We start from the raw sequence: 20508 nt of genomic DNA on the forward strand, positions 1-20508 counted from the left end.
TGCAGGCAAGGATTTTTGCACTCAAGCATACATATGTATTGCGGCAGATGTGAAGTGCATATATGCTTCTTTCTTGATGCTCAGCCTTTACAATGCATCTAAGCAGGCATCTTGAACCTTTACCAGTCACCCAAGGGTCACCCACACACCCACAAATAAAACATCTCCAAATCCACCTTGGGGTATACACATCTGTACAGTTATTAGTATTAATTAACATAGCACCATCAATGTACATGATGCTGTACACAGTAAAACAATAAAACAGCAACACCCTGCCACATAGGCTATTTTGCAGCTGGTTAACATAGTCAAGTATTTCCACCACCCCCAACCCCATCCCACCCCCACCCCCATATGAAGCAATCCTTATGTTGAAGGAGCTTTTTCAGAAGCCACTGAGATGAAACTTGCATGGTAATATGTTTGAGTGGCAATGTTGAGATGTGAAATGGTGGAAAAAACCAAAAACCTTTTCTAACATTTTTTTCCGGGTGGGGTGGGGAATGAAAGTTTCATTGTCTCTAGTACTGGCAATCATGAATTAAACCACAGCAGGGAAAAATCACTGGCATAGAATTTCTTGAAAGCATTCCAAGTGGGCGGAGTTGGCTTTAAAGTGGAGAGGTTTAGGAACACCCCCACAGGAGGGGAACCTCAGGCCTAGGGGCCAAATCCAATCCTTCTGGGTTTCCCACCTCGCCCCCACCCACTTCCCTTGGCCCTGCCTCCTTTCCCCCTCAAACACCAATAGTTTGGCGGTTACCTGGCTTTTGTGCAACCATTCTAGAAGGTTGACACCCCTTTCTGAAGGCTTAGCTAGTGGCAATAAGAGCGCTAAGCTAAACATATGCTGGCGTGCTTTGTATTTTTGGCGCTGCCCTTTGCCTTCGGCCCTACCCCACCTCACCCCACCCCAGAACATGCCCCCCTAGAACATCTCTGAAATGGAATTTGGCCCTCAGCCTGAAAGAGGTTCAACACCCCTGCCCTGCACCACGCCATTTATTAAAGAACAAACCCAAAGGCCCTTATTGGGGTGACTTTGAATCTAGAAAAATTAAAACAAACTGGCAAATATCTGTGCCAGAAAGGGCTGTCCATGATCAACATTAATATTCCATGTGCATCAGGCTTGTATGAGAATTGTAGTTCAAAAGATCTGGAGGGCACTAGGTAACCCTACTCCCATTGCTAGAGAAACTCATTAAGATCCGATGGTTAAGTTATTGTCAGTTTGTTGCTCTGCTTGTTCTTACTCATCCTGCTCCCTTATGTTGCTATCACAGCAGAACCCATTTGGGTATTTTGCCTTTGCAAAAGAATGGTGTTTCATGATTTTTCTCAGCAAACATACCCATTTGCTCTTAGGACCAAGGATTAGATGTTAAATGAGGACAGGGCTTTCTTCGTGGTGGCCCCAGACATTTGGAACCTGCTCCCCACTGCTGGCATTTATTTTAAAAAAATCCCTGGAGACAGATTTATTTTATTCTGCATCTGATGCTTAAAAAATCATTAGCTACTTCTGCTATTCATGATTTTGTCATATTGTAAGCTGCCTTGTGATGGCAGTTCTAAAAACGTATTCAAGAAACAAAATTAAATGGCCCTTCTTCTAGGACACGTCTTGTTCTTGATGTAAGCATATTGCACTATGTTGAAACTCTTCCATTTGCAATCATGGGCAATAGGATCTGGCTAAGGGAGCATATTCCAATATCCCTAAATTTCCAAGGCAGCCTGTTTTGTTCCTTGGTGAAATTATTTCCTCCTTTTTTAAGCATGGGTTTCAGCTGGGCTCTTGAATGAATTCATGCAGACTCTTGAATGAATTCTTTCCAGGTTTAGAATCTCAGACTCTGGAGAATTAAGCGCACAAGTGAAGAGCATATCAAGAGAGCTTAGATGCAACCATTTCAACCATACAACCCGTGGAGTTTATTGATTTAGTTACACTGGAAGACCAAGAACAATCATCAGGGTTGGGTTCTCGGTAACCCATCACTTAATTTAATACCTCTGAATTACTGAGCGCTCCACTATTTCATTAAAAACCCTGCAGACAATACCAGTCAAGATATACATATAGAAAATATTTGGTCATTTGAACACGTCCCCCAGAAACTCTTAACAACTGAGAGGACTTTGGGCCCAAACTGTCAGGAGCGCCTATGCAAGCTGTACTTGAACTGAAATGAACTGGAAGTGTGCAAGCCACACCTTTGTGCACTTCCTATCCATTTCAACAAAGCTTGTGTAAGGCACATTCCCTGTGGACTGTACCCATTAATTCAGACCTAGGGAACATGCGGCCTTCCAAATATTATTGGGTTGTAACTTCCAGCATCCCTCACTAGTGGCTTTGCTGGCTAGGCCTGATGGAGCTGTAGGCCAACAACAGCTGGAAGGTCACATGTTCTCCCCCCCACCCCATGTTTGATCATTTGCCAAGCACTTAAAGGAATAACGGCCCCAAACTGTTCAAAATGCATGACAAAGCTAGGAGGGTACACATTTGCTTGATCTATCGCAAAATACTTTGGCTTAATTTGGGGGAATCAAAGAGAGAGAGAGAGAGAGAGAGAGAGAGATTTCATCACAAGAAGCAATGGAACTCCTAAATTAAGCAATGGAACCCCTAAATTAACTAATTAGGAGAGTTTCTAGATTTCCTAAGAGTGTAAAAATAGTGAGAATTGTTTCTGTACACCCACCTCAACCTGGACGGCACTGTCCTCCCTCACCCCAAAAAGATCCCCATTGCACTGAATTGATAGGGTTAATTTTCTCCGTTCTATCAAAACAAGTAGTTTCCCTCTTAAGGCAACATCTTAATCACAAGAAATAGGGAACAGTTGTCTTTCTGTGAATCTGGGGGTTGCAGTTTTCAAAAAATTTCCCCATCAAGTACAGCCCCTATTGTGAAACAGGGCACAGCAACAAGGATTTAACGAGTTGCACTCCAGGTTTGGGAACATCCAGAAGCTCACATCTAAACCATAATACCATCCCACAAGGCAGCTACGCTTGACCTGGGATCTTTTAAAGTCATAGCTCTCCGTTTCGTTTTCTTGCATAGAGGCCCAGACAGGCACAGAATCCAATGCAACTCAGCATCGCACCCAGCAAGAGGGCCAATGTGTCGCCTGTATCCAAAGCTTCCACAACAGGCAGCCCCATCAGCAGTGAGAACAGCACCAAGAAGAGCTGGGAAGCATTCTTGGTAGCAGCCGCGCTCCCAGTCATCATTGATCAGATGATCCTGAATGGCAGGCTAAAGATGGAGAAGGATGGGTACTTCTGGTGTCTCTAAAACACACACAAAAAACAGAGACAGAGATTTTGATAAACCTCACAGTAGACATGACTAGAGTAGTATTAAACATTAGGTACAGCCCACTCCTCTCACACTGCATGCACCACCTTCTTGGAATCTAAGGGCACATCTACGCCAAGCAGGATATTCCACAATGGTATATAAAAGGCAGGAGGCACACCAAGCAGGATATAGTGGTATGAAAGCGGTATATAGTATGTGTCAAAGGGCCCCAACAGTTGTCAGTGCACTTCAATACCGCTATAAAGCAGTAATGTGGCTCCTGCCTTTTATATACCGCTTTCATAGTGCAATATCCTGCTTGGTGTAGAAGAGGCCTAAGTGAGGTTCTACCTGGGATTGACCAGAATATTCCAAGGCATTAGAAAGAGAAAACTGGGCCCTTCATCAAAAAGTTGCAGTATAGAATGCTCCTAATTCCCTGTTCCAGCAAGCTAGTACTCCCCAAGGATTCCATTCCCGCCAGCACCCATTTTTTTTATTTTTTTCTGCCGCTACAGGCAGCATGGCCACTGAGCATGCTCAGTCCTCATTCAACTGTTTTTGAAAGGTCCTCTCTTCCACCCAGGTTTCCCCCACATTTTTTGTACTTCTGCAAACCTTGGGACCCTAGCAAGCCTGCCAATATGTTTCTCTTGTGTGGGGGTAGTGCTGTTTTGGTTACATAAACATCGGCACTCCCACCTGAACATCAGAAATAGAGGGAATGATTCAGTGAGAGAATGCAGTGAATAGTCTGTGAAGAAAGGAGAACAAAGACAGAGTTAAGAGACTTTTCCATTGTTTATTACCTCAGGATTTATAGTTCGTTATTGTTAGCATGTTATGGAAATTATTGCTTACTAACAGAACATCTGTTTACTAAGACAAATTCTCAGTTGATCAACCTGAGATCAAGCCATGTGTTTGCATACTCTTTCCTCATCCCTCCCCTCCTGTGCCTGGTTTTGGTGATGATAGCATTGTTTATTTAAACTACAGTTTCCTGTACATCGAAACTGGGAAACAATGGTTTAATCCCTACTTACGAACCAGGATATTTATTTATTACCAGGATCAAGTTTAAATCAGTTTACCAATTTGGAAGCACAGGAAACTGTGATTTAAACAAGCCACAATACCCATGCCAAAGCTGGGTACATGAGGGGAGGAGAATGGCAAACAGGAGCACACAGGCACATGACCAAAGATCATTACGTCTGAATGAGATCAAGGAGTTTAAAATGAAAGTTTTAACAAAAACCTGGCCTGAACCAGGGCATGACATTAATTTGAACAGTTTTGTCCCCCAACTCCCTCAAAATAACGAATAGTCATACAAAATGCTAAGAAGTCATTCATTTCAGTGGCTGGCTGGGGGATGCTGGGAGTCGTAGGACATATTTTTGTCTAAACATGCATAGGATTGCACCCTAAACTGTTTATAACCATGAGAACAGTTCAGCAAATCCATAAGCTGCCCTAAAGATAGCAGAATCTCCTCCCTCACAAGCTTTGAAGGAGAAATTGGTTAGACATCCGTCACGGGTAGTTTTAGCAGCAGAGGAGAACTTGCCCCAAGGAAAAAGACCCTCTTCTGATTTTATGTGCCAATTCTCACATGAGTACTGCACGGAGCCACCACAGCAGGGAAGCATTTCCACACCACACCACCTTTCTGGAGAAAACAGCACTGTTATAGTGACTCTTCACACACTCACGGAGCCACCTTGTGGAACACCAGACAAACTTCCAGTCACTTCCCACGTGGAAGCCGTAATGCATGTGTCGGCCCCATAACTCTATGGATTCTTTTCTCCATGAGTGGGCAGAAGGTAGGCTGGGACCTACTGGTACATCACCAAACGATCAGCAGTAGATTGGCAAGAGTTTCAGACTCCTAATTGTTAAACAAGTTGCAACAACAAAAAGCCTTTTTCTTCTTTCAAATTAGACTGATAGAATCCCTGATCTATAGTATCCCAGATGTAAATTGGTACTACTTATATATGGAAGCCATCCAAGTAAATGGCTCATGGAAGGGAGTAGATCATTAGTTCTGGCCCTTGGCTCAAGATTTTGCATCCAACTCCACCCCTCCCTCATCACTATTTCTGGTCGGTGAATCTTTGGGTTCTAGTAAAACACACACCAAGGTAGATGCCATCAGCCTGAAGTCTGCCCATGCCTGCTTTAGTTCATGGAAAGCAGTTACCTTCTTTTCTATGTATGGTGTACATGTCAATAACTGAGTGCACTGTAGTTCATAATACTACAATGCAGAGACGCCAAGACTTCTCTGTAGAAGTGTTACAGATTTCTTAATTGATCAATTTCTTAATTAATTCATAGCTTTTGTTGCAAATATTACTGCTAATACCAGTAAATATTGTGTGCATGTGTATAAAGATAATCTAAAACACTTTTTAAGAAGAACTGCTGGCAAAACAGCTTATTTATTAACATTATTTACTTTTTAAATGTAACAAATTAAACTCTGTGCTTTTACTTTTCAAGACCCTCATGCTCTGCTTAAACACACCTACATTTATCAGTATATATGGATACTAACGCAGCACTGACAACTCAAAGCTTCCAATAAATAACATTTGGGCCAGGTTAACTTCACAGATCATATTTAATGATACACGCTACATTTCCAGGGGTCTATTATTATGGGGCAATGAAATATGGAAAGGTAAAATAGGGACATTCTTCTCTCTTCCACCTACTTGTAAAAGAAGGTCAGGATGTGGCTATGTTGCATAAGATAAAGAACATACAAGAATATGGGGAAACCCGTTAAAATAAAGACATCTATCAAATATTATCATTGTTTGGGTGTTGTTGGATTTTTTATTTTATTTTTTAGGTAACAAAGCACACACTAATTTTCTGAGGACTCCACCTGTTAAAAAGCAGAGAGGTGTTTTTGCTTAACATAAAAGACAAATCAACAAGGAGAGCAGAGCTACCTTAAAGTCCAAAGGAACACAACCCATGGGATTGTACCCTTGCGGGGCAGAAGGCACCAAACTCAAGGAGGTCTCCTGTGTATCCAATGTCCTGTTGGGCTGATGTCAGCAGGACAGGCGGAGAGGTGGAGGCGGTCTTTGCCTCCCCGTCCTCCAATCACTGTTTTTTACTAGACTTTTTCACTGAGGTTCCGTCTAGTGACTGCACTTCAGAGGAAGAAGGAAGGAGGCTGGAAGAGGCTCAGGAACATTTATTTATTTATTACATTTTTATACCGCCCAATAGCTGAAGCTCTCCCTTTCCAAGGTCATGTTTCTGACCTCAGAGACTCCAGGCGCAGGACAGGGGAGGCAGATTTCTGCCTTCCCCTTCTGAGGTCAGAACACTCTCTCAGAGGGCGGAATCCCCACTATGCTGTGGACCCCATACAATGTCTAGGGGCCACAGGATTGCTCTCTCTGTGAGAAATCCTATACATGTTTAGACACACAAAAAATCATGCAACTACCAACATTCCTGAACCTGCATGGATGGCTGAGGGATGCAGGGAGTTGTAGGACTTTTTCAGCCTAAATATGCCTAAGATTGTGCCTGAACACATTTATTATGGAGCCTTTTAAGTTGGTCCAGTTCTTGGTAGTTTTCAAAACCACAGACACCGCTGCTCCTCTACAAAAGACAAATGACGCTCTTAGACTAAATTTTTAAAAATCCATCTTCTAACTCTACCAGAATCTTACCTGTTGGAGTCTGTATTTGGGGTATTTCCTTGGTTAGTTAGCACTGCAATCTTAGAAACCCTTCAGTCATCCACGGCACCTACTAAAGGAAGGAGGGAAACGAAGCTTGTTCAGTGATACAAGACATATTAAATCTTTTTTACATCAATCGAATGCTAAGCTGAGACGACAAGGCAGGTTAAGGGGGTGTATATAAGCTCTGATCAGGTGCTTGGGAGTCACGCGCAGCAAAGCAGTGATAGTAAGATCCCAACCAGAAGACTAACTTCCCTGGAAACAACTTGCCTCAAATCTATCCCCTTTGGCTCTAAACGGAGAAGGGGTTCTTTGAATCATAAGCCGGCTCTGTGGATGCTCTTGGAGGTAAACCCTTCCACCACTGCTAGCCTTTGATCACGGCAATACAAGAAGCGAGCATTACCTTCTGGGAAGCGGCCATTACAAGAAGAAAGAGGAAGAGCATGTGATCGCCTGGGCTGTCCTCTCCGGAATCGCTGGTGCCTACAACTCCCGTCATGCGTTGCAGGGCTTCCCTCTTAACCCTTCTCGCGGCGGGTTACGAGAAGCCCTCCTTAAGGCTTTCTTTGCTAGGTAGCCTGGACACGTGCATTCTGCGATGAGGTCAGGTGAAACCCAGGAATTGCTGCCTTTCCCTCTGCGTACCTTGCAAGTTATCGCTTGCGTTGCTTTAGCATAGGATTAAAAAAGAAGTTACATGGCGGATGTGGGGGCTTCTCGCTGCTTGAACGATTTCGTCATTCTCCTGACAGCAATTTCATTCATGATCGTTTCCACATCAGTTATGGGGACAGAAGCCACTAGCTGCAAATCAGGACTCTAACCCAAGTAAAGCGTCATCTTCATTCTTGGTTCTGAACTTTGTAGCCACGCTGTCAAGATTTTAGGATTGCCAACTGTTTTTTAAAGACAGGAATCCTATCCTTTAATGCCTAGGAGAAAGGTTAGATTCTTACAAATTCACTAATGCATCAAAAGAATGCATGGAAACTGTAAGCTAAGGAGCTGGTCTTAATGCCATGCTATATAAGCAATACACACATTCTACAGGCTCATATTCAACTTATTTCCACAATATCCATCCAGTAGATCACGAACCCGTGCATTTGAACTGTTCTTCTATTTTGTTTACCTGTGTTTGACATTTGTGGGTTGTCGTGACCTTTTGGTTAAACAGTAGTACTACTGTGATAATATCTTAACAAAAGGGGCTAGTCCTCTTGAAAAAATGTTCAGATTGTTGCGCTCCTAAACAGAATTAAGGTTTAACAGCTTCATATCATATCAAACCATTGTTCTGCTTAATCAGAATCCAAATGGGTGTGTGTGTGTTTGTTTTTACAGGTCTTCTGGCCTATCACTAAAAAAAAGCAAACATCATTTTTTTTTAAAGTGTGTCTTCAATCAATACATCCAGATCAGTCAGGTTTTATGCCTGGCATCACATGGCAGGTAATATCTTCAGAATGCTTGCTTTTATCTATGTAGTCAAATGCTCCTCTTGCAACTTTATCCATGTATTAGGAAAAAAAACTTTAACCACAAGGAATCTTCTCCCAAAATGGAGTACTGACCCAAACTTGTGTAGAGCCATGAAGGGTGTTATACAGAGCCCATACAAGCTCCCTTGGTGACACCATTCTTTCCAAAACTATAGCTAGCAGCTCAGTAGCAAAGACATGAATCTGGGCGACAGAGGACAGAGCTGTCTTATGAAGCCTCATGAGGATTAGTAACACGAATAAATTAAATTGTTTAATCAGGTCATTACACTCAGCTCCTGAGCAACTCCTTCTGATCAGGGTTTCCATTCACAAGCTTATCAGGGCTTCCTTGCATGGGACCTCTGTAAGGGTGTTTGGCTGAATATGTTTACAGAGCCCATTTCAGACCTTTGTATTCAATGCATGCCCAAGTCAGGCACACAAGGACATTTGGGGTGGGGCTTATTGGTGCAGCCACATCCCCTCCCCGTTTTTGGCCTACACACGAGGGCAGCTAAACTCTACAAATTGGTTGACTTTATCCCAAATTAGTCTGTGAAATCTTGACACAACATGCTTCAGCCATTTGCTGCCTTCTTTATTCATACTTCCAAAGAATCACATGGAGAAAGGAGAATCTTTTGATCGTAAGAAAAGTCATGCTGCATCAAACCAAAGGCCCATCTAATCCAGCATTCTGGGTTGGATCCACTGCTGGTCATCTGCTAGTGGAACAGAAACTGCTAGCAGAATGGATTTCTCCTCCAATGTCTCATGAGGAGGACCCTCTGGAGTAGATTTGGGGGCGGGGGCTGCAGGGAGAAGGAAAGGACAGGAAAATCTCATTGCACCAGCAGAAGCCCACTTGCATGACATTGTACCCACTTTGTACCCACAGTGGCCAAAAAACAGCTGCCTATAAGTTGGATGTGAGTGCAATCTCTACCTTCCATTCATGTTCCACAGCAACTCATATTGCCTCTACTACTGAATGTAGCCAATACCATCATTGGCTTTTAATGCCAAATGGTCACTACATGTAGGTATGAGGGAGGCCCAGTGCTAGATCTGGAGCTGATGGCATGTCACATCTATAAGGCTCTACCTAATGTATCAGATTTCTGTCCCCAGGTGTTGGAAGGTTATGGACATCTTGATCTCTATTTTCATTTATAGTGGGAGTGAAGTCAATCCTTTCCTTGCAATCTCTTTTGGGAAGAGATTGTTAAAATATGGTAATAAGATTATAGGTTGTCATATTGACCTTGACTCTGCTTTGTGGCCGTTACATGATGTTGGATCCAGGACACATTAGTTGGGCTTGGGTCATCTTTAACAGCTACATGGTAAGCAGGTACACCATTGTCCTCTCCATACTGGGAATAGCTGTACCTATTGAATTGGACCAGTTCAGATGGGTAAGAATTTTGTTTGGTTCAGCTTTTGATGAGAACTTACCAAAACATGCAAAATGTCTTCATAAATGAGACTTTAAAACTTCATCCATCCCATGTCATGATTAACTTAAATCTCATTGATGTCAATGAATCCAAGCCATTGTTGCGGTACCCAAATTCCAGTCTATAAACAAAGGAAACTTTTAGCTGCTTCACTTGTAACTATGAAAGACATCTCCAGCCAAGTCCATAGATAGATCCTAGGCAACTGACAACAATAACAATGGCTTTGAAAGCTTTGAGAGGTTCTTATTACTCGAAAGATTGACATTTCAAATAAGACTGGCCAGGTGGACAAATATGGATGACATTCTAGCAGAATGGTATCCGCTAATAACGTATTTGGAAAACCCTGTTAGAAGATCTTATTTACCCTGTGGAAGTGCAAGCATGTATTGATTGTATGGTATTGATGTTCCAAGGATAAATGCAATATGAATGGTTGTCTCAGCATCTGCACTTACCTATAGGGAATGCTTTTCCTCTCTTTTGTTTCTTTTTTCTATGTCCTGAAGTTGATCACATGTCTGGGTTGGATCCAGATTTAAGCTGGTTCAATCGTACTTGCAGAAGTGGACTTCCCCGCTCAGCCCCCTGAAAATGCTATACAGAGAGTCAGGAGACCCCGCTGAATGGGAACAGCTGTGGGATGTTGTTATTATTATTTACGTTTCTATACCGCCCCATAGCTGAAGATCTCTGGGCGGTTTATATTGGTTGTATGTGTTGTTGTTGTTGTTGTTGGAAGGGAACATCCGATTGGAATCCTAGAGCTTCTTCCTTATTGGCATAGATTACAATATGCTCCAATGCTGAGGGGAAAGCTTGACTGATGAATAATCCTATCAGAAAGGTTGGGTAAACTGATCTGGCCTTCTCAGCTCTTAGACTTGGAGAATCTCAATGGGAAAATAATGCTCCTAAACTGCTGAACAGTTTTTTTGAGCCTAGATTTTGGCCCTGGATCACCCTTCAGACCAGCATCTCCTTGATAAAGGTTCCTAAGGCCATGGGATGGAATTTCTCAGCCTGCTGGGCCAACCGTTTCTCTCCAATGCAACTGATATTATAAGAAAGTTTTGTGAACTCTGGAATTAAGTATTGCCTTATGAAATTTGGCGGGGAGGGGGGAGTCTACCCATCAGTACCTGGGCTCCTTTTGAGGAAGGAAGGGCAGTAAATAAATAAATAAATACCTGACCACTTATGTTTGTAAGATTTTTAATAATGTCCCCATCTCATGATCACTCAGTTTTCTACCTAGTAGTTCCTCATACATTATTTCTAGAGTTGCTAAAGGATTCTTACTTAGTCATATATGAACTTAGACAGAAATGTTCTACTCTTACTTAGACATATATGTTCTAAGATCAGCTTCCTTGATTGATAAAGAGGTTTATAAAATGTCCTCTGATTTAGATTGGGAGAGTTGGCAACAAAACAGGAAATGCGGTTCAATGTGTAGTGTAAAGTGATGCATACTGGGGCACAAAATCTCAACTTCGAGTATAAGCTAAGGGGATCTGAGGTATCAGTGACTGACCAAGAAAGAGATCTTGGGGTTATGGTGGACAGTTCAATGAAAACGGCGACTCAGTGTGGGGCTGCTGAGAAAAAGGCAAATACCATGTTAGGCATAATTAGGAAAGCAGTAGAAAATGAAACTGACAATATCATACTGCCCTTTTACAAACCTATGGTGTTATCACACTTGGAATACTATGCACAGTTCTGCTTACCGCACCTAAAATGAGTTGGGAAAGTACAGAAAAGGGCAACTAAAATGATCAACAGGTTGGAGCAACTGCCTTAAGAAGAAAGGTTACAACATGTGGGACTGTTCAGCTTAGAAAAATGACCACCAAGGGGAGACTTGATAAAGGTGTGCAAAATTATGCATGGTGTCGAGAAAGTGGATTGGGAGACATTTTCTCTCTCTTTCTCATAATACTAGAACCCAGAGTCATCTGATGAAGTTGATTGGTGGACAATCAAGGACAGACATAAGGGGTTGGACAAATTTATGGAGGAGAAGGCTATCAATGGTTACTAACCCTGATGGCTATGTGCTACCTCCAGTATCAGAGGAAGTATGACTGACAGCATAACAATGGTTGGGGAATACAAGCAGGAGGGTGCTATTGAACTTATGTCCTACTTGTGGGTTTCCCATAAGCAGCTGGTTGGCCACTGTGGACTGAGTGATGGACTAGATGAATCATAGAATCATAGAATAGCAGAGTTGGAAGGGGCCTACAAGGCCATCGAGTCCAACCCCCTGCTCAATGCAGGAATCCACCTTAAAGCATCCCTGACAGATGCTTGTCCAGCTGCCTCTTGAAGGCCTCTAGTGTGGGAGAGCCCACAACCTCCCTAGGTAGCTGATTCCATTGTCGCACTGATCCAACAGTCAGGAAGTTTTTCCTGCTGTCCAGCTGGAATCTGGCTTCCTTTAACTTGAGCCCGTTATTCCATGTCCTGCACTCTGGGAGGATCGAGAAGAGATCCTGGCCCTCCTCTGTGTGACAACCTTTTAAGTATTTGAAGAGTGCTATCATGTCTCCCCTCAATCTTCTCTTCTCCAGGCTAAACATGCCCAGTTCTTTCAGTCTCTAGAACCCTTGGTTTGATCCAGCAGGGCTCTTCTTATGTTCTTATTTCTTAACAAAATGCTCCATTTTGAACAGTTGCTAAGCCTGTATTGCCCAGTTAATACTAGGCTTGGCTTACCTAGTATTTTATAGCATATAGCATAGTCTATATAGCATATTCGCTGCTTATATAGACTCTTTGAGTTTTATTAATTTCCAAACAGTAGTGCTTATTTCTGGTTGCAAGAAAATCGAGCGTTAACCTTTAGACCCAGTACACTTATGCCTATCTTCTAGATATTTAATATCCTGTAGAAACCTTTCCCTGGTTGACTCACTCTCTCTTATAATGAGTGAAGTGGCACCTATAAATCACCCTCAAGCAACACATTTAAAGGTGTCCCAGATTATGCTGAGTTTCATACCAGGAGTGTTATTTTCTTTTATTAAAAAATTGAGGGAAGTTTTTGTAAAGTCGCTCCTGCAGTGAATGAAGGATACTGGCTACCATCACTGGTGATGATGTCATCCCATGACACATTTGTGCTTTCTATGAATTTCCAATTTTTAAAGCACACTAGTCAATGACATCCTTTTTAGAATGGGCCAGACATATTTGCTCACCTTTTGTAAGTCTAAACTATTTTACTCCTCAGTGGTATATATTGGTATTTAGATACTTTGGGGTTGCTGTTTTTCTGGAATATAAATTACTTTTTAAAAAGATATACTCAATTCAACACTTTATAACACCTCACAACACTTTATGTGCTTTGTAGCAAGTCTGTGGGTTAGATCCAACGCTGGTCATCTAGCAGAACAGAAACCACTAGTGTAATGGATTTCTTCTTCCCATCCCACCCCTTGCAACTTTCTGCATATCCCCAATCCACTACAGAGGATTGGGGGACCTTCTAGAGCAGATCTGAGGTGCATGTTTGGGGCTGCAGGGAGAAAGAGAGAATGGGGAAGTTTGATTGTGTGTCTGGAAGTCCGCTCATGCAAAGTTGGATCCAACTCTGTACTTTGCACTTAAACAAATCCTTCCTAGTGATTCCCCACCCCCACCCCGGAACTGACCTAATAAATTTGTTGACTTATTGGATGTTTCCCCCTGTATTTCTAAGCTATCTTTCAATAATAGAGCAGATTGTATTGGTTGGCTTTTGATACCAAAATTACAATTCCTTGTTTGTGAACAGCTTAGTGAGTTTCAGGTATTGGGTGGTATAGAAATGTAATAAATCAATAACTAATGAAATGGTCAACTGCTCACTGACACATGGAACTCCTCTTTCTCCCCCCCCCTTTTTTTTTAAGAAAGGAACATTATTTGCAGAATGAGACCAACCATCTGTCAGGTGTGCTTTAACGTGGATTCCTGCATTGAGCAGGGGGTTGGACTCAATGGCCTTAGAGGCCCCTTCCAACTCTACTATTCTATGATTTAATGATTTGGTGCAAGATTTATATTTTTGTCACAGCTAAAGAAAGAAAAGTAAATGGAAAGAAAAGTAAATGGAAATCTCTCTTGAAATGACTTGTTTTAACAAATCTCTCTCTCTCTCTCTCTCTCTCTCTCTCTCTCTCTCTCTCTCTCAATCTCAATCTCTCTCTCTGCCTCTTCCTCTCTGTCTTTATTTTCCCCTGCCTCCTCCTTTCTATGCTGTTGGTTAATGGTCAATTTGGATGTACGAGCCAGGCACAGTTTCAGCAGCACTGGGCAGTTGCTGAAGTGAGAGCACCCCAGCAGGGCACACTGAGTGATATTGACTTGGCCCAGGGTCCTGTGCTGGTGGCTCACCATTGTAAAGACCAGAACACTGGAGACATGGTGGGGAATTTAAAATTGTGCTTTATAGTTGCCCACTGTTCCTGCTGTTACACCTCACAACACTCTATGTGCATTATAGCAATACTGTTGGTTGGTTCTAATACTGCACAGAGGATGGTGACCGAGAGGACAAATGGCCTGGAGACTGGGTCCTATGGTTGAAGAAGTTGAACATGTTTTAATTGGAGAAGAGACAAGAGATAATATGATAGCCATCTTCAAATACTTGAAGAATTATTGCATAGACGATGGAGCAAATTTCTTCCATTGCTTCAGAGATGTTTTGGACTACATTGCCCTCCAGATGCTTCGGACCACAATTTCCAGTTTTCCTGACAAGCTGGGTCTGGTGGAAGTCCAAAACATCTGGAACACACCATGTTGGAGAACGCTGCTCTAGATGGTAAGACCTGAATGAATGGGTTCAAATGACAAGAAAGAGGGTTTCAGCTAAATATTAGGAAGAACCAGTTTGATGGTGCAAACTGTTTGACAATAGAACACAGACTGTCTCAGGAGGCAGTGGAGTCTCTTTCATTAGATGGTTTTAAGCAGATGCTGAATGGCCACCTGTCAGGGATGTTGTTCCAGCAGATTTCTCCCATCGGCAGGGGCTGGACTAGATTACCATTGAGGTATCAGCAAACTCTATGATCCTAAGCCCATGGCCAGGGGTCCACTCTCTTAGGAGGGGGACCACCAGAGATCACATTGCCAACCTCCCCTCAAACATGGAGTTGGCAGATAGGTTTACTTACTCAAAACAGCAAATCATACCATTTAATGCCTATTAAGACAGCTGTTCTTGACAGGATGTTATAGACCAGGGGTCTTCAACCTTTCTGGGTCATGTTGAGAGTGTGTTGCAGGCACCCTCACAAAATGGTTGCCATGGGGGGGGTGTTACTCATTCATAAAAATGGCTATGAGGGTGGGCATGGCTGGTCACAAAATGTTCATTTCCCAGAAGACAAATTGGTGAGACTTAAAGAAAAGTAACTTGCTCAAGAGCCTAAGTACAAGGCAGAAGTGGGTGTATGTGCTCCGAAACCCAAATAAAGATGGCACTGGAAGGCAGCACTTTGCTTTAAAACATGCCAACTTCCCAGTTTAAATTTATTTTATTTTTTAAAAAATCATAAAAAATAAAATAAAATCAGGAGTGGCAGGGATCCTGGTGAGCACATTGGTTCCCACTGGCTCTGTTATGGATACCTGAGCATAGACAACCAGCTTACTGAGTGGTTACAAGCTCACTTGGTACAGATACAATTTGGTCAATGGTTGTCAGTTTTCATTCAATATTTTGCAAAGTAAGTTTCACCCTACAGACACTGTGATAGTGCTAAGAAACATAACTAGACATGAGTTTAAGAAGTACTACAAATTAACAGTTTTAAAAATCTTTTTAAAAGAACTTACTTCCTCGGAAGTATGCTTAGAATTGCAGCCTTGAAGTTGGAAAAATAATATTTCTATTTTCAGTTTTTCCACCTTTATGTACAGCATCATAACCAATAAAGCCCTGCTTTAAAACAATCCCAAAGTACACTTCAAAGTACAAAGTACACTGTAACAAAGCCCTATGAAGAGAGACTGAAAGAACTGGGCATGTTTAGCCTGGAGAAGAGAAGATTGAGGGGAGACATGATAGCACTCTTCAAATACTTAAAAGGTTGTCACACAGAGGAGGGCCAGGATCTCTTCTCGATCCTCCCAGAGTGCAGGACATGGAATAACGGGCTCAAGTTAAAGGAAGCCAGATTCCAGCTGGACAGCAGGAAAAACTTCCTGACTGTTGGATCAGTGCGACAATGGAATCAGTTACCTAGGGAGGTTGTGGGCTCTCCCACACTAGAGGCCTTCAAGAGGCATCTGGACAAGCATCTGTCAGGGATGCTTTAGGGTGGATTCCTGCATTGAGCAGGGGGTTACACTCGATGGCCTTGTAGGCCCCTTCCAACTCTGCTATTCTATGATTCTATGATTCAAAGTAACTATTGACAGTGTTCTGTGGCGGTCTTTTCCTTTTACAGAAAGCAATGCTGCTTATCAAAGTGAAGGTGAACCAAGGGTTCACTTTTGACAGAGCCTTCTGAAAATTAACTGGTTTTACTTCCATTCTTGCCTCATCACACTAAGTTTAGTATAATATAGTTTTATATAATTTCTGTCCAGGCTCCTGTCTCAAGAGCGTCAAGGAAATGGATAAATGTTCTGCCATTTTCCTCTTTATTATTATAATTTTTCTCAGTAGATTAAAAGGGGTGGGGGGAGAAAGAAGGGTGAGAATATAATGAGAAAAAAATGCTCAATATAGGAGCATTAAAATTTGGTGATAACTCATTCAGGTGACAGATTGTAGCAAAGGCAGAACAGAGGCGAAGAAATATTCTTTTTTTCCTGACAAACAGGTGAAGAGAGAATACGAAATTGTATCAAAGTAATTTACTCTTATGACAAAACTCCTAAGCTGGCAGCAAGCTTATGTCTTGGTTTCAGCAAGGGTCTGGATATTATATCTAAAAGTAATCATAAAACTAGATTTATAGCAAATACTATGGAAACAAATGTGATGTTGGTGGTTGGATCATAGAAATAAAACTGTTTTATTGTTAAAAAAAAAAAAGGATATGTGTTTATAATTTCTTATGATCAGTGCACCAGTTTTCCCCAAGAGACATCTTGACCCTGACCCAGCTCTAGTTGCACACCATGAACATTCCCAGGGCAGTGGTAAATTTTGAAGGGCAGCTGCTTATCGTGAGTCCTCATAGCTATGCCCCCTAGAGGAGTCCAGAACTTCAGCATCTGGGTTGGACCATGCCAACAAGCCAGTTCTAGCTTTTTTCATCTCCACCAGGAGCAGGTCTTTCATAAGTGGGCCTTAATTGTCCATTCAAGAGCAAGCCACGCGCAAATACGTTGCATTACAGCAAGGAACAATATATTGTCACTGAGAAAACTCATTTCTCCCACAGCTTCTGTGAAGACTGCAGTTAAGCTCAGAGGGAAGTCTGGGGGATGGGTGGGCGGTGGCAGATGACATCATTGTCCTTCCTAATAAAAAGGTGCGGGCACTTTTTTGTGAGCCTTGGCGCCATTACAATCTGTAACATCCCAGAGGAGAATGTAAATGAAATATATGGAGAGACAGTTGAATGGAGCTTGGCTGAACATTGCAATGTGGGATGCATCCTTTTAGATATCGCTTCAGCATTGCACACACATGGAAAACTGTTTGTGAGCCTGGGTTTCCCTTGCTGGAATAAACCATAGGAATTACTTGTTTGGAGTTTCTCACAGCCCAATGTTTAGCTTGCTCAAGATGACGGCAGCAGACCCTGCTTGGACACAATAACACGTGCATCACAGCACTCTAAAACTTCTAGTTCAGTGTGTGCAATATATTTAGACAGGTAGGAACATATGAAGCTGCTTTATACCAGGGATGGACTGATGGTGAATCTCCAAAGGCTTGGGACGTCAACTCCTAGACGCTCCTGCCAGCATGGCCAACGGTCAGGAGTGCTGGGAGTTGAGGTCCAAAACATCTAGACATCAACTTTCTCCACACCTTTGCTTTATACTGAGTCAGACTTTTAGTCCACCTAGTCCAGTATTGTCTGCACTGTTGGGCAGTGTCTCGCCAGGGTTTTAGGCAGTCTTTTAAGTGGCGATACTATAGAATCTGGGGTCCTCTGTGTGCAAAGCCAATGCTCTATCAATGTGTCTCTCCCCTTACAATTTCTGTAAACCGCCCAGTAGTGGCTCTCCAGGGTTTCAAGTGCAAAAAGAAGATTCTAAGAACCCAATCATGTTCAAAACGCATAGGCACCTGGTACTTTAATAAACCTTTTACTAATAATATTATTGTAGAAGTTTTCTTGGTTCCGCCCTTGCCTTTGGCTTATTTTTTACTCTCCAGGGTTTCAGACAGGGATTTTTTCCCCTGTACTTATCTGGAGATGCTGAGTTTGAACCTGGGACCTTCTGCATGCAAACCATGTGCTCTATCATTGAGCCACAGCCCTGCTGCCACAGCTCAGAATAGGCCATAGTTGGATACGCCCCTTTTAAGATCTAGGTACCAAGAACCAATCCACTGAGAGTTAGACCTCTTGTAGTGCCATTGTAATGAATGAAACTGTGCTACTGGAACTGTACAGCAGTTTTTTTGACACGTGTTACTTCTAATGGGGCTTTCACAGGAGAAGTGCTTGGGACTGACTACAATGCTATTGCACCATCCTTATTCATTTCAATAGGTGGTAGACAAAATAACTTCTGGGTGGATTGTCCCCTTGGTCTGTTACTCCCAGAACGTATGGAAAAGAAGAAATGATTGTATGATTCAGACTGATATATAAGGAGCACCCATTGTGAAAACCAATATCCCTAATGTTACCGCTCCACTCCCTATTTATTAGGCTGCGGGGAAAAACATTTCAAACCTTACAACATCTGTAACCATTTCCTAATGCTTGGAAGAAAAATCTGTATTTCTCCAAATGCATGATCAATTATAATAATAAAACATTGTTTTCGGTTGATCTTTGTGAAAGTGAATTATGTTTCTCAGTGTGTTTGCACAGAAGTTGCCAGCTAAGTGCAATCATTGTCGCCCTCGTAAGCTGTCAAAACCATAACAGGGCAGCATGAGATGCTGCGTGAGATGAAACAATGATGCTGCCAGTAAGAATATGTCAAGTTGGTACATTTTAGCCCGTCTCAAAATGGGCAGCCTGATCATCACACCCTGATTGTGACACACCAAAACATTACTGTCAACTTTGCTTCCTCCGATCACAGAAGAAGAACAAAGGTATGTCAGCTTGGATAATCATTTAAATAATTTAAAATGCAGACTCAAGTATTTTTCCTTAAAAAAAAAAAGTTCTCGTGAAAGACAAATTGCATGTCAACATATTACTAAGTGCTAAAACTCTACGCTGTGGCAGCTTACGCTTCCGTTTGCTCTAATCTGGTTCCTATAAAACAAACCTTCATTCTCAAAAATGGTTGATCGTTCCTTCCTGTGTACTTCTTTATTAGATGGAACATTCCAATTGCAGGAGATTCTAACAGGGTTTGCCTTGGAAACATCACAAGACTCCTGTTCTAAAAACATTGTCTCGTTGACAATTTGGCACATTTGTAGGATCCAATATATATGTTCAACCCACCTACCCTGATAATATTGCACCAGTGGTATTCTTTTTTCTTGAGTAGAAGCATATCTGTATCCAGTGTAGTGGGTCAAGATGTTCAATAGATGCAGAGTAGTAATATTAACATTATTAAATTGGCCACCAAATGGCAGGAATATATTTGGTGGAACATGCTCATAAACACAGGAGCATAGGAAGCTGCCAAATACAGAGTCAGGGATGAGTTATAAATGCTAAAAAAACCAGTGTATACAAGTGTCTAAAAAGAAGAAAATATTGTTATTCTTGCAGTTAAGGAATTTCAAATGAACTTAAAACAGTTTGGCTTATGTTTCTGGGATCTTGGGAGGATAATGTAGTATTCTTATGTAGAAAAACCCCTAAAACTTTGTGAAAAAGAATGAGGGTGTTGTCTATATGATACTACTCTTATGGTTAATTTAATTGTTTGTTTTATAGCTCCTGAAGAAGACTTCTTCTCCGAAATGCATAGAGCACAATACATTTTCTTTCTTCCTTTGAGCACTGGAGTTTGCCTCCTCCTTCATCATATACAGAGTCAGACCATCTGTCCATCTAGCTCAGTATTGTCAACACTGACTAGCAGCAGTTTGCCAGGGTTTCAGGCAGGATTCCTTCCTAGCTGGGGATTGATCCTTGGTTCTTCTGTATACAAAGCATATGCTCTACCAATGAGCCACAGCCCGTCCCATAGATTGTATATAGCTGAGTGGGAAGTTGAATATTACGTCCTTCACTTCTCTGATCCCATTTTATCTCCACTTTCCTTTCTCCTGCCCTCTGCTTCATCCACTCCTCCTTTCTTCCTGAATCAGAACTGGCTAGAATTCCCCTCTTTCTAAGGTCCAAGGCAGACATATCCCCCTTTCAAGATCTTAATGATGCAGGTCTTTCTGA

General features: G+C 42.1%; 1 protein-coding gene across 2 annotated transcripts; it reads right to left on the reverse strand.

The window, feature by feature from the left end:
- Nucleotides 1-1917: 1917 nt before the first annotated feature.
- SMIM30 (small integral membrane protein 30) lies at nt 1918-7509 on the reverse strand. Of its 2 annotated transcripts, XM_063134030.1 has the most exons (3): nt 7457-7509; nt 7036-7117; nt 1918-3310 (listed from the first exon to the last, which is right to left on the reverse strand). In XM_063134030.1, exon 3 carries the CDS (start codon nt 3250-3252, stop codon nt 3052-3054), a length of 201 nt encoding a protein of 66 aa, XP_062990100.1. In that variant the 5' UTR covers nt 3253-3310; nt 7036-7117; nt 7457-7509; the 3' UTR covers nt 1918-3051. The 2 variants fall into 2 exon arrangements, with proteins under 2 accessions (XP_062990100.1, XP_062990101.1); XM_063134031.1 differs by lacking the exons at nt 7036-7117; nt 7457-7509 and adding an exon at nt 4025-4042 and having other exon boundaries at nt 1918-3312.
- Between the last annotated feature and the right edge of the window lie 12999 nt (nt 7510-20508).

The sequence above is a fragment of the Elgaria multicarinata genome, chromosome 9 (genome assembly GCF_023053635.1).
Source record: "Elgaria multicarinata webbii isolate HBS135686 ecotype San Diego chromosome 9, rElgMul1.1.pri, whole genome shotgun sequence".
NCBI classification, from domain to species: domain Eukaryota; kingdom Metazoa; phylum Chordata; class Lepidosauria; order Squamata; family Anguidae; genus Elgaria; species Elgaria multicarinata.

Coding starts and splice junctions, on each gene's coding strand:
- SMIM30 (XM_063134030.1), bottom strand. CDS start 3,252: ATGATGACTGGGAGCGCGGCTGCTACCAAGAATGCTTCCCAGCTCTTC.